General features: G+C 35.9%; 1 protein-coding gene across 3 annotated transcripts in view; it reads right to left on the bottom strand.

Moving 5' to 3' along the window:
* Nucleotides 1–512: 512 nt before the first annotated feature.
* Nucleotides 513–14,406, bottom strand: part of LOC123524430 (sterol carrier protein 2-like) — a 39,703-nt gene continuing 25,809 nt past the window's right edge. For all 3 annotated transcript variants that reach the window (XM_053538863.1, XM_053538864.1, XM_053538865.1), the window contains exons 5-7: nucleotides 13,301–13,457; nucleotides 6,933–7,134; nucleotides 513–3,777 (exon numbers count right to left, since the gene is read on the bottom strand). In XM_053538863.1, coding sequence (XP_053394838.1) covers nucleotides 3,605–3,777; nucleotides 6,933–7,134; nucleotides 13,301–13,457 — 532 coding nt within the window. In that variant the 3' untranslated portion in view covers nucleotides 513–3,604. The remainder of the gene's footprint in view (nucleotides 3,778–6,932; nucleotides 7,135–13,300; nucleotides 13,458–14,406) is intronic.

Raw genomic sequence — 14,406 nt, forward strand, 5'->3', positions numbered from 1 at the left:
AGCGGACACAAAATGGAAGGCTCAAACCTTTGACCTTGAGTTGTGACCTTGACCTTGAGCCGGCATGGCTGACTCATGGGTTCTGCACATCGTCTTGATGAGGTGATCATTTGACCCAAGTTTCACGAAATTCCTTCAAGGGGTTTAGGAGATATAGAGCGGACACAAAATGGCAGGCTCAAACCTTTGACCTTGAGTTGACCTTGACCTTGAACCGACAAGGCTGACTCATGGGTTCTGCACATCGTCTTGATGAGGTGATCATTTGACCCAAGTTTCATGAAAATCCTTCAAGGGGTTTAGGAGATATGGACCGGACACGAATTTGTTACGGACGGAAGGACGGAAGTACGGAAGGACGGACGGAAGGACGGAAGGACGGACGCAGACCATTCCTATAAATCCCTCCGCCACGGCGGGGGATTAAAAAGACAGATGAACACAATAGCAGACTGATACAGCCCATTTCTATGTACCAAAAGAGGCAGCAGACACTAAATACTAAGTAAATCAGCAGTAATTCATTTGTCCTTTATTTCTAATATTAAATAATTAAGACTGTCATGATATTTCAAACATCTAATTGTCAAAATCAGAACGAGAATATACATACATAGTAAACAATTAACTTCAACAGAGAATATGATTCACTAATATATTTAACATGAACAATTATAGTATATTGAGGTAGGTGATGCAAAAGTGTCCCTTATAAATTCATGAACATCAAGGAGATGTAACATAAAACAAATTATCTTGTCTATGATTCCTGCAGTAGCTCATAAAGAACAGCATATTAGAACAGAACAGAATATTACAGCAAAATTAACAGTACTTTTAGTTAGGTTACTAAAACTTCATAAAAATAAATGTGAAATAAGGAAAATTGCTGTGAGGTTTTAAATGTTTATTCATGAAATCTGAAAAAGGCTTGATTGATCTGGGACCCTGAGCCAAAACACACATCTTTTTTACAACGTTCTAACAATTCTATAATTTGGTTATGAAGTATGAATTGAATGAAGGTCTGCTGGCCATGTTTTTTGACTAATCAAAATGATTTGAAAAATCTTGGTAGAGGGGCACACAAGGACCATTTGTGTAAAATTATTTTAAAACCAGCCTAACAGTTTCACACAAGAAGATTTTTAAAGTTTCAACTATATACATACAAGGAAAAGTGACCATGCCCTCTGGCGGCCACGTTTTTTGACGAATCGGTATAATTTGAACAATCTTGGTAGAGGGTAGCATAAGGACCATTTGTGTGAAATTATTTCAAAATCGGACCATCAGTTTAGGAGATGTTGTTTGAAAATTTTTCTATTTTTAGCTCTGGCAGCCCCTATGTGCAACCAAGTGGAACTGTTTGAATAACTTTGGTAGAGGACCACCCAAGGAACATCATGGCCAAGTTTCATCAAAATCCATTCAGTGGTTTTGGAGGAGATGTTGTTTAAACACAAATGTTGATGACGGATGACTTGACACATGGACAATGGACACAGCGTGATCACAATACCTCACCTTGAGCACTTCATGCTCAGGTGAGCTAAAAAGAGTCAATGAACATTATAGGATTGTTATTTAGCACGAAGTTTTGCATCCCAAGTATTGTGTGGAATTCCACTCTGCAAGACCAGAATTATGGCCCTTGGCTTAAGTAAACAAGAGGGCCATGATGGCCCAATATCGCTCACCTGAGTTAAGCTTAAAAAACAAGAAAGTAGGTCAGTAGGTCATATTCATGGTCACTGAAAGTCAGTTTTAAGACTGGTGTGCAAAACTGTACATGTCATCCAAATTTCAAAGCTGTAACTTAAAAAACAGTCAGTAGGTCAAGGACACAGTCAGGTGACCCCTTATCGCTTGGGGTCATCCGGTAAATATAATTAAACAGTCTAGGAAATATGATCTGATATTTTTTTATGTATTTTTCCTATATAACTCATATATCAAGTGATCCCTGGGGCGGGGCCTCTTTTCACTAAATATCAAAGCCCTAGGCCTTATGGTTTTGGACAAGAAGATTTTCAAAGTTTTCCCCTAAATAAGTCTATATATACCATGTGACCCCCGGGGTGGGGCCATATTTGACCCTAGGGGGATAATTTGAAAAATCTTGGTAGAGGCCCACTAGATGATGCTACATACCCAATATCAAAGCCCGAGGCCTTGTGGTTTTGGACAAGAAGATTTTTGAAGTTTTTCCTTTTGGTTGCCATTGCAACCAGAGTTCTGCATGGAATTCAGTTCTTTGAAATTTTTTTAAAGAAGACCATCCAAGGATCATCCCTGTGAAGTTTCATCAAAATTGGCTTGGTGTTTTAGGAGGAGATGTTGTTTAAAGGAAAGTGTGGACGGACGGACGACAGACGGATGCCGGACGGTGAGCGATCACAATAGCTCACCCTGGGCCTTTGGCTCAGGTGAGCTAAAAATATGCATTAAGGGCCTAAAAGCGTGTCGCATGTATTTCAAGAAATATTTGACCTGAAGCCACAAAACTCTTTTAGGTATGTTGTTCAGCATAAATTGTGCACCTGGAATTAGGAATTTACCCCGCCCCCTTTTCCCCTCCCCCCACCGCCTCTGCCAATCAGAAAAAAAGGAGATTTTTTTTTACTCTTTTATGTTGTGGGGGACCAGTGTCATCTTGACACACATCTAGTTAAAATTTGATTTTCCTATCCTTGATGCCAAACCAAGACAGTTATTACAGCATAAGTATGAATATGACAAATATTAGCCTTGGGAATGATATGAATATAGGAACTATTGTATTTTATTGTAAAACTGTTTTATTTACAACTATACATTTAGCTTAAAATTAATTAGAAATACATATTTGTAAAATTACTAGTATCTCCCTTTGCCTACCTTGGCTGCGCAACCAAAATAGACAGGAAATAAAATTATTCTAAATCTACACACAGTTTTAAAACTTACCTTTTGGTTCAGATTGTTGAAATACCCAAAGGTCTATCAATGGAAATGTAAAACTAGATATCAAAATTTTTAAATATTTTCATATTAAAGGCGGGGGGTGTAATTTTTATAAATCAATAAAATATATATGTACATTTAAAATAGAGATTAAAGTATATATTATGGATCTTTTGTTCCTAACAGAATCCATGTATTTAAAAAGTAAAAAAAATGTCATAAAAGGTTGCTTATATTTGACTGACCACCTTAAAAACTATTTACACTAATCCTTATTTCTATTATGCAATAACATATATTACAACTTAAACATAAAAAGTTAACAACATTTAGTCCCTTAACACCTAAATTCCTTTATAACTTCCAGACAGAATGGATGTCAAATACAAGTAAAACTGTTTAAATAATGACTTTTAAACAGATTGAATCTTACAATAACAAAGTTACTGTACAACAGACACAACAAAATACTTTAAATGATCTAATCTGTAAGTCTTGATGGAGATAAAAATGTCCTCATTGTTACAGGTGTACTGTTGAAAGGATATGTCTATGTCTATAAACAAGTAATTCTGGTTACATTACATGTAGTTTACGCACCAAATACTGATACTGATATGTCAAGTCTATATTTTCTTTTAAAAAATAACTCCATCGTTCAAAGTCTGGCATGAGCAACATTTGCTCTAGATTCAAACTTTTTATACATGGTGACAACTGCTGCTCCACCAATGCCAAAATTGTGCTGAAGTGCGACACGTGCCCCATCCACCTGCCGCCTCTCACTCTCCCCTCGTAACTGTGAAACTAACTCTGCACACTGGGCTAGTCCTACAAAACACAAAACAATAAAACCTTTGTAAAGAAATGTAATTTCTAATGTTAATCCTTTTTCTGTTATTTGACCTTGTGCTAAAGTTTTTGGCCAAACTGATCCAAATTTGCAATTGCCATTGGTTTCATTAAGAAACATTTAAACCAGATTTTATGTACAACAGGTAGAAAATATAGCCTCTAAAGCAATATTTAGTTTTATTCTACGATTTAACCATATAACCTATTGTATGAATGCAGATAACAAAGTTTCACACTTGACCTAGATATTGTAAAGATACATGTACCTTTTTGCCAAGTTTCATCAAAAAACGGTAAAATGCTAACATTAATGTTTTAACAAATCTTTTCTGAGTTTTGATCTAGTGACCTAGTTTCTTTTTAACTCAGATAACCCATTCTCAAATTTAACTACACAAATATATTTAAGTTTCAAGAAAATTGAGTAAAATATGGTCTCTACAGTGTTCAGATTTTTTTTGACAGGGTAATCTATTTTTGCATTTCCTAAATGACCCAGTTTCAAACTTGGCCTAAATTTCATCACAAAAAATATTCTGACCAGGATTCATACAGATTAGGTAGAAAATATGGTCTCTAATGAGTTAAACAGATTTTTCTATGATTTGACCTTGCTACTATACTTTGACCCCAAAAGACCCAGTTTAACACTTTGCCTAGATTTAATAGAGATAAACATTCTGACAATGTTTCATACAGATCATATAAAAAATATAGCATCTTGAGTGTTAACCAGCAGTTTCTACAGTTTGATCTTTTGACCTAGTTTTTTTTTTAACCAAGATGACCCCAGTTGTAAATTCATGACAAGAGCTGTCAGACGACAAAAATGTCAAACTATTCAACAGCCTTGTCACTAAAAAGAGAATGAGCACTAAGCTGAACAAGAGCACCACCTTGCGGGTGCAGACATCATCTGATTTTTTTTGTCTCTGTATAATAGAAATATTGTCCTACCCATGATTATCTAAGTCCAAAAGGGGCCATAATTCTTGCAAAAAGCAATATAGTTACGGTGCTTGCTGTGCAGAGTCAGCTTTTAATGGTGAATAACTGCTCCAAGTTTTAAATCAATAGTTTTGACCGTAAAGAAAAAAAGCTGACATAAACGCAAAACTTTACTAAGAAATCTGATATTTTCTAAGTCAAAAACGGGCCAAAATTCTTGCAAAAAGCAGGATGGAGTTATGTCTCTTGCTGTACAGAGTCAGCTTTTGATGGTGAAAAAGTGTTGCAAGTTTCAAAGCATTATGGAGAAAAGTTGACCTAAACATAAAACTTAACCAAGAAATCTGATATTTTCTAAGTCCAAAGGGGCCATAATTCTTGCAAAAATCAGGATGGAGTTATGTTTCTTGCTGTACAGAGTCAGCTATTGATGGTGAACAAGTGTTGCAAGTTTTAAAGCAATAGCTTTGATAGTTTAGGAGAAAAGCTGACCTAAACATAAAACTTAACCAGGCAGCTGATGCCAATGCTGACGCCGATCAAGTGATGACAATAACTCATCATTTTTTTTTTCAAAAAATCAGATGAGCTAAAAAGAGTCGTAATTTTGTAAAACTGGTAAACACAGATATTGAACCATAACAGTGCATGTTGGTTCATCACAGTGGACAAGTATATGAAGTTTCAATCTGTTTCAATAAGTGGGTACTGAGATACCAGTTAACATATAAAACCTTAACCAAAAATTGCTAAGTGCAAAAAGGGGCATAATTTTGTAAATATGCAAAGAAGAGTTATACAGCCTGTGCACTGCTTATCAGATCATCACTGTGAACAAGTGTGTGAAGTGGGTACTGAGATACAAGCTTACATACAAAAACTTAACCAACAAGAGCTGTCTCCATAGGATGACACATGCCCTTGATGGCACTTTGAATGAATAGTTATGGCTGATGTTAGAGTTTAGGACCTTTGACCTACGGACCTGGGTCTTGGGCGCGAAACGTCGTCTTACTGTGCCACACATTCATGCGCAGTTATTTTAAAATCCATGCATGAATGACAAAGATATGGACCGGACACGCCCATCATTGCACTATCATGAAAATATGACCTTTAAAGTCTAAGTGTGACCTTGACTTTTGAGCTACGGACCTGGGTCTTGCGCGCGACACGTCGTCTTACTGTGGTACATATTCATGCCCAATAATTTTAAAATCCATGCATGAATGACAAAGATATGGACCGGACACGCCCATCAATGCACTATCATGAAATATGAACATCTAAGTGTGACCTTGACCTTTGAACTACAGACCTGGGTCTTGCGCGCGACATGTCGTCTTACTGTGCCACACATTTATGCATAGTTACTTGAAAATCCATCAATGGATGACAAAGATATGGACCGGACACGCCCATCAATGCACTATCATGAAAAATGACCTTTAACGTCTAAGTGTGACCTTGACCTTTGAGCTACGGACCTGGGTCTTGCGTGCGACACGTCATCTTACTGTGGTACACATTTGTGCCAAGTTATTTGAAAATCCATCCATGGATGACAAAGATATGGACCGGACACGAAAATTGCTAAGTAAAAAAGGGACATAATTTTGTAAAAGACAAAACAGAGTTATGGAACCTGTACAATGCAAGTAAGTTTATCACAGTGAGTAAGTTTGTGAAGTTTCAATCGATTCCCACTAGTGGTTACTGAGATGTCACTTTCATACACAAACTTAACCAAATTTGGGATACAGACTAACGGGGAATGCAATAGCTCTACCTATTCTTCGAATAATTGAGCTAAAAAGTCATTCCTATATGCTCCGATATCAGATTTTTAGTTGAGTAAAGTTTGGGAAAAAACTCACAAATATCTGTATTTTGTAAAGCACTCTCGAGATTTTTGCCATCAGGAAGTATGATTTCATGTAGGATTCAACAGGTTTTGAATAGCTAACTAAGACATGTAAAATTATCATCACTTAGTTATCATCAGTAGATTCCTTTCTATTTAGAAATAAAAATTATACTCATCCTTACCTTCACTAGCCACCATTACGATCTTTAACATAAAATATTGAACAGGTAGAAAAAAGAAATCTTAACTCATAATACAGTTTTCATAGTTCCATATCTTTTATTTCGAATGTTTTACAAATATAGTATTCTCTTACCTGTGGCTCCTATAGGATGCCCTTTAGACTCAAGTCCTCCAGACGGATTAACCACCCATCTACCTCCCAGTACAAATTGTTCCCCACCCCTGCTATTTTTCTGCCATTTGCCAGAATGTAACAAGTCTACAGCTCGGCCCTCCTCCGCTAGCTGCATTGCTTCATACATAAACATCTCATTACATGAGAAACAGTCATGCACCTGTATAGAAAAACAACAGCTATCTGATGACAGCGCACTCAACTTTTCTCAATGCTTGACTCTAAATTAGAGCTTTGCTAATAAAAACTTTAACAAACAACAAGAGCTGTCCGTAAGACAGCCAAGCTCGACTATTTGAAATATTGTCATAGATGCAGGAAATTATTACCCAAAATGTTAAATATCAAAAGAGTTTTAAGTTCGAAAGGGGACATAATTTGACCAAAATGCATATCAGAGTTATGGGACTTGATGCTATCAACTAGTTTAATAACCCCGAAGAAACATGTTAAGTTTCAATTCCATATCTGCATTAGTTTTGGAGATAGTAACTTGCATGTAAAACTTTAACCAGAATTTTCTAAGTCCAAAAGGGGGCATAATTTGCCCAAATACATAACAGAGTTATGGGACTTGATTCTGTCAACTAGTTTTATAACCCCGAAGACACATGTGAAGTTTCAATTCAATATCTGCATTAGTTTTGGAGATAGTAACTTGCATGTAAAACTTTAACCAGAATTTTCTAAGTCCAAAAGGGGGCATAATTTGCCCAAAATACAGGTCAGAGTTATGGGACTTGATTCTGTCAACTAGTTTTATAACCCCGAAGACACATGTGAAGTTTCAATTCAATATCTGCATTAGTTTTGGAGATAGTAACTTGCATATTAAACTTTAACCAGAATTTTCTAAGTCCAAAAGGGGGCATTATTTGCCCAAAATACATGTCAGAGTTATTGGACTTGACCTAGTGATGTAGGTAATTGATCTGAAAAAAGAAAAAACAAGTGAATGAAGTATTGCCATGCAATACAAAGTCCCCTACTGGAAGGCACCTAATTTTCTCTTCTGCAGTATAACATAATGAACTGATATCTGTCAATGATGTATGAACAATATTGTACTATATATATAATAAAATATAACAAAGAACTTGGATTAAAATTTGCATATATAAAAACGTACAGTTGTTTTCATTTGGATTTTTTTTTTGGGGCGATTATACAAAATGTTATCATAAAAGATATTTATAGTAACAACAATATATAAACCCTTAAAACAAAAAAAACAAAACAAAAAAAAAATCTATAAAATATAAGTCCACAAGAAACTCTTTACCAGTAGAGATAGATCAAAATACACCTAAAATTTGGGTGTACCGTGCATATTGTACCACAAAAAAGTGGTCTCAATTTTTCCCTATGGCCAGTAATAAAAAAGTTACAATATAATCTATTTATAGTAACAACAAAGGGACATAATTCTAAAAAAAGTGTGCCTCACAGTGGTGAACATTTCTGCCAAGTTACATCAAAATCCCTCCATGCATGAAGAAGAAATGCTCCGGACAAAGTCATTCTTGAATTTGACCTTTAACCTCTAAGTATGACCTTGACCTTAGACCTAGAGCCGGGGCTTTGCGCACAACATCTTGTCTCATCCAGGGAAATGTTTGTGCCAACTGATATTCAAATCCTGTTTTGCATGACAAAGTTATACACCGGACAGGAAAAAAATCCTATTGCCCTTTGATTTTAAAGTGTGACCTTGACCTTTAAGCTAGGGTTCTAGGTGTTGTGCATGACATGTCGTCTCATCATGGGGAACATTTATGCCAAGTAATATTGTAATCCCTTGATGGATGACAAATTTTGGACCGGACAGGAAAAAAACCCTATTGACCTTTGGCCTCCAATTGTGACCTTGACCTTTGAGCTAGGGGTCCGGATTTTGCGCATTACAGGTTGCCTCTTCATTAGGCACATTTATGCTAAGTAATATCAAAATCCCTTCATGGATGGCAGAGTTATGGACCGGACAGGAAAAAAGCCCTATTGACATTGGACCCCCAACCTTTGAGCAAGGGCTCCAGCATTTACGCAGGACATGTTGTCTCATCATGAGGAACATCTGTGCTAAGTAATATTGAAATCCCTTAATGAATGACAGAGTTATGGACCGGACAGGAAACAGACCCTGTTCAATGCCATGTTAACATTTGACCTCTAAGTGTGACCTTGACCTTTGAGCTAGGGGTCTGAAAGTTGTGCAAGACACATCGTCTTATTATGAGGTACAATTGTGCCAATTGATATTAAAATCCCTTCACAGATGGGAGAATTATGGACCGGACAGGAAAAAAGCCCTGTTGACCTTTGACCTCAAATTGTGAACTTGACCTATGAGCTAGGGGTGCAGGTTTTGCGCATGACACGTCGTCTCATCATGGGGAACATTTGTGCCAAGTAATATTAAAATCCCTTCATGGATGAAAGAGTTATGGACCGGACAGGAAACAGACCCTGTTCATGCCATGTTAACATTTGACTGCTAAGTGTGACCTTGACCTTTGAGCTAGGGGTCTCAAAGTTGTGCATGACACATCATCTTATTATGAGGTACAACTGTGCATAGTGATATTAAAATCCCTTCATGGATGGGAGAGTTATGGACCGGACAGGAAAAAAGCCCTGTTGACCTTTGACCTCCAATTGTGACCTTGACCTTTAAGCTAGGGGTCCGGGTTTTGCGCATGACACGTCGTCTCATCATGGGGAACATTTGTGCCAAGTAATATTAAAATCCCTTCATGGATAAAAGAGTTATGGACCGGACACGAAATTGTGGACGGACGGAATGACAGAATGACGGAATGACGGAATGACAGAATGACGGAATGACGGAAAAGCGCATTCCTATAGTCCCCGAAACTGGTTTTCAACCAGTAGGGGACTAATAAGTTTTAAATCCATATGCCTTTTAGTAATAGCTGTATGTACTTGCACGCAAAACTTTAACCAGAATTTTCTAAGTCCAAAAGGGGGCATAATTTGGCCAAAATACATGTCAGAGTTATTGGACTTGACCTAGTGATGTAGGTAATTGATCTAGAAAAAGAAAAAATAAGTTTCAAATCTATATGCCTTTTGGTAATAGCTGTATGTACTTGCACGCAAAACTTTAACCAGAATTTTCTAAGTCCAAAAGGGGGCATAATTTGGCCAAAATGAAGGTCAGAGTTATGGGACTTGCTGCTATCAACTAGTTTTATAACCCTGAAGACACATGTGAAGTTTCAATTCAATATCTACATTAGTTTTGGAGACAGTCACTTGCATGTAAAACTTTAACCAGAATTTTCTAAGTCCAAAAGGGGGCATAATTTGCTCAAAATACATGTTAGAGTTATGGAACTTGACCCAGTGAGGTTGGTAATTGACCTAGAAAAAGAATAAATAAGTTTCAAAGCTATATGCCTTTAAATGATGGCTGTATGTACTTGCATGCAAAAACTTAACCAAGGTGTGACGCTGACGCCGACGCCAGGGTGAGTAGAATAGCTAGTCTATTCTTCGAATAGTCGAGCTAAAAATCTAAGTTAAAAAGGGGCATAACTTTGTCAAAATTCATACCAGAGTTATTGGAATTGTTTCTCCTGGTGCAGACTTTGATAGCAAATAACTATTTTAAGTTTCAAGTCAATAGCTTTGATAGTAGCAAAGATATTTGACTTTATTAAAAACTTTAATGAATGGCAATGCCAATGCTGGAGCAAGTGCAATAGCTCTACTTTTTCTTTGAAATGTCGACCTAATTATATGTCTCAAATTCTTTCTGTATTTAAAATGAGTCAATAACAGATAAATGCCAGGTAATTTAAACTGACTGACATACACTTATAATCAGTCAGAAAGTGCTATTTAATTAGAAGTATAGGGCGTCTAAAACAAATTTTTCCTTTATGGGGCAATAACTTCATCAAAAATCATTCAACCAGAAACTGCCAAAACTGTGCAAAACTAGTCTTGATACCATACTTTCCTGCTAAGTTTGATTTCATACAACACGTTGTTTCAGAGGAGTGAGCTCAACAAGTTTTCATGAGAAACTGACAGACAATGGTCAGACAAGACAAAATAAATATATCTCAACAAATATGGGGATACATGATGAAGGTGCTAGAGTGAAAACATAGTGAAATATGACCTAAAGCTGTTAGTCAGACTCAGCCCATAATCAAACATGACTATCAACTTTTGGCCATACATGCAATATCCAAGTTTGATTACAACCTATGTACAGCAGAGTGGAACCTTTGAATATTGAAAGAGGACAATCCGACTTCCATCAATGGTTTCAGAAAAGATATTATTTGAAAAAATGTGGAGAGACAAATTACAGACACCAGACAGACTCCACAGTAGTCACAACAGCTCATCTTGAGCACAGCGTGCTCTGGTTTGCAAAAACTGAATATTCTATGCCCTGAAACTATGTAAACAAGAGGGACACAGTGGCTCTAAGTCCCTCACCTACAACTGTCTATTTGACCCTAAATATATGAATTTTGTTTGTTTTGGGTTTAACACTGTTTTTCAAAAGTATCTCAGTTATGTAACGGCAGGCAGTTAACCTAACCAGTGTTCCTGGATTCTGTACCAGTACAAACCTGTTCTCTGCAAGTAATTGCAAACTTCCCCACATGAATCAGAGGTGGAGAATGAATGATTTCAGACACAATGTCTGATATCAAATCATCACGGAGAACATACGGCCCGCCTGAGGATTGAACTTACAACCTTGCAATCCATAGATAGGTGCTCTACCTATTGAGCTAAGCAGGCGGGTTTAAATATATGTATGCCACAATGAATCATGAATGGTAAAAACTTCCTGTGTTTAGTATAAAAGGTTTTTCTAGTTTTAGCTCTGTCAGCCCCTAAAATTAGTGAAGCAGAACCATTTGAAAAATTTGAGAGAGTACCTTAGAAGAACGCTACAGAATAAGTTTGTTTCATCAAGTGTTCATGATATGAAGTTTTGTAAAGGCTTTACTATTCTTAACTCTGGCTGCACCTAAAATCAGTCAAGCAGAATAAATATGAACAAATGTAAGAAAGGACTTAAATGTGGAACTATCTGAACTTTAGAGAAAGACCTTACAAGGATGCTATAGACCAAGTTTGGTGACAATCCATAAAATGGTTCATGAGAAGTTGTTTAGAGGTCAAAAGCTCAGACCATGTGATATACAATATATAACACATGATGGACACAGCCCCATCACAATAGCTCAAGCTTTGGTTCAGGTGAGCTAAAAATCAGCCAGAACTGCCACCAGACCTGACATTAACCATTCCTTTTTAGTTTGAAGAAAATTTTATAAAAGATATAGGGGAATTGTCAAGAAAAATTAACTGAAGGTTTTAAAATGCCTATAAAAAATTGATATTTTAAATTCAGCAACAGAGTCCAATCCTACATGGAGAGACACACTTCTGTTTTAAAGTTCCAAAGGGCTTTTGATTTTATGTTAAATGTAGATAAAGCAGCTGTCCAAATAGACAGTCACAGTATGCATAATCAAATGGTTAGAAAAGTACTACTTTCAATATTGCACATGGCCTGTACAGTTAGACCCTTATAGGGTTACATTCAAAATAATGGATTCCATTAAATATACTTTCTTTATTTTACACTCTTCTGTTGAAATACTGAAATTTATCAGTGAAATAAAATTGATATTTTCACTGTTTCAAAAAGTGAAAATATCATTTTCATTTTTCACTGGTACGGAACTACATTTGAATGCGAAATCATATGAATTATAAATGACAGGAAATTCCTTGCAAAATATTCTTTAGTAAAGTTAAAGATGTATAAAAATAATAAAAGGATCATAAATATTTACAGTTTATCATAATAAAATGTCAAAGAAATCAGAAAACGTAACAGAACTATTTACAGTTTTTCTACAAAGACATTATGATGCAATGCACGTGACGTATAACTGAATATAATTTGGTTAAAACCATTAAAAATGCATAAAATAAAATTTTAATAGAAAATTTGTTTGTTTCAGTGTAAGATCGAAATATATTTCACTCGTGAACACCATAATTTACATTTTCACTCGTGGCTGTGCCAGTCGTGAAAATATTGCATTATAGTGTTCACTCGGTAGAATATATTGCGATCTTACACTGAAACAAACAAATATCCTCTATATAATGTTTAACAAATAACCAAACTTTTGACAAATATATGAGAGACAAATTATTGAAAATAGGATTTATCAAGAAAATAAAATATTTTACATTTATAACAATAATGTGGCAGTCACATTCTTAGCAAAGGCATTATGAGCCTTTAATTGTCTTACCTCTAAAACATCGACATCAGAGGACGTCATACCACTTTCATCATAACATCGACGTGCTGCTTCCTTAGCCATACCTGCACCTGACAGATCCATGAAACTTTTACCAAAGGATGAAGGCATGTCAGTGACCATACTTTGAGCTACAATCTCAACTGCCCTATGAAATAAACAATTCTCTTGCTTTGTGATATAATCTCAACTACCCTGTAAAATCAACAGTGACCATACTTTGAGCTACAATCTCAACTGCCCTATGAAATAAACAACTCTCTTGCTTCGTGATATAATCTCAAATACTGTGTAAATCAACAGTGACCTAGCTTTGAGCTACTACTTCAACTACCCTATACAATAAGCAGCTACAATCAGTTTATGTATGGATGTGTACACATTAACAAATCTACAAAACATAGACAAAGTAAACCTCAACTACCCTATACAATAAGCAGCTACAATCAGTTTATGTATAGATGTGTACACATTAACAAATCTACAAAACATAGACAAAGTAAACCTCAACTACCATATACAATAAGCAGCTACAATCAGTTTATGTATAGATGTGTACACATAAACAAATCTACAAAACATAGACAAAGTAAACCTCAACTACCCTATACAATAAGCAGCTACAATCAGTTTATGTATGGATGTGTACACATTAACAACTCTACAAAACATAGACAAAATAAATACAATAAGCAGCTACAATCAGTGTATGTATGGATGTGTACACATTAACAAATCTACAAAACATAGACAAAATAAATACAATAAGCAGCTACAATCAGTGTATGTATAGATGTGTACACATTAACAAATCTACAAACCATAGACAAAGTAAACCTCAACTACCCTATACATAAAAGCATCTAAAATCAGTGTATGTATGGATGTGTACACGTTAACAAATCTACAAACCATAGACAAAGTAAACCTCAACTACCCTATACAATAAGCATCTACAATCAGTGTATGTATGGATGTGTACACGTTAACAAATCTACAAAACATAGACAAGTAAACCTCAACTACCTCTACAATAAGCAGCTACAATCAGTTTATGTATGGATGTGTACACATTAACAAATCTACAAAACATAGAC

Source organism: Mercenaria mercenaria, chromosome 3, assembly GCF_021730395.1.
Source record: "Mercenaria mercenaria strain notata chromosome 3, MADL_Memer_1, whole genome shotgun sequence".
Classification (NCBI taxonomy): domain Eukaryota; kingdom Metazoa; phylum Mollusca; class Bivalvia; order Venerida; family Veneridae; genus Mercenaria; species Mercenaria mercenaria.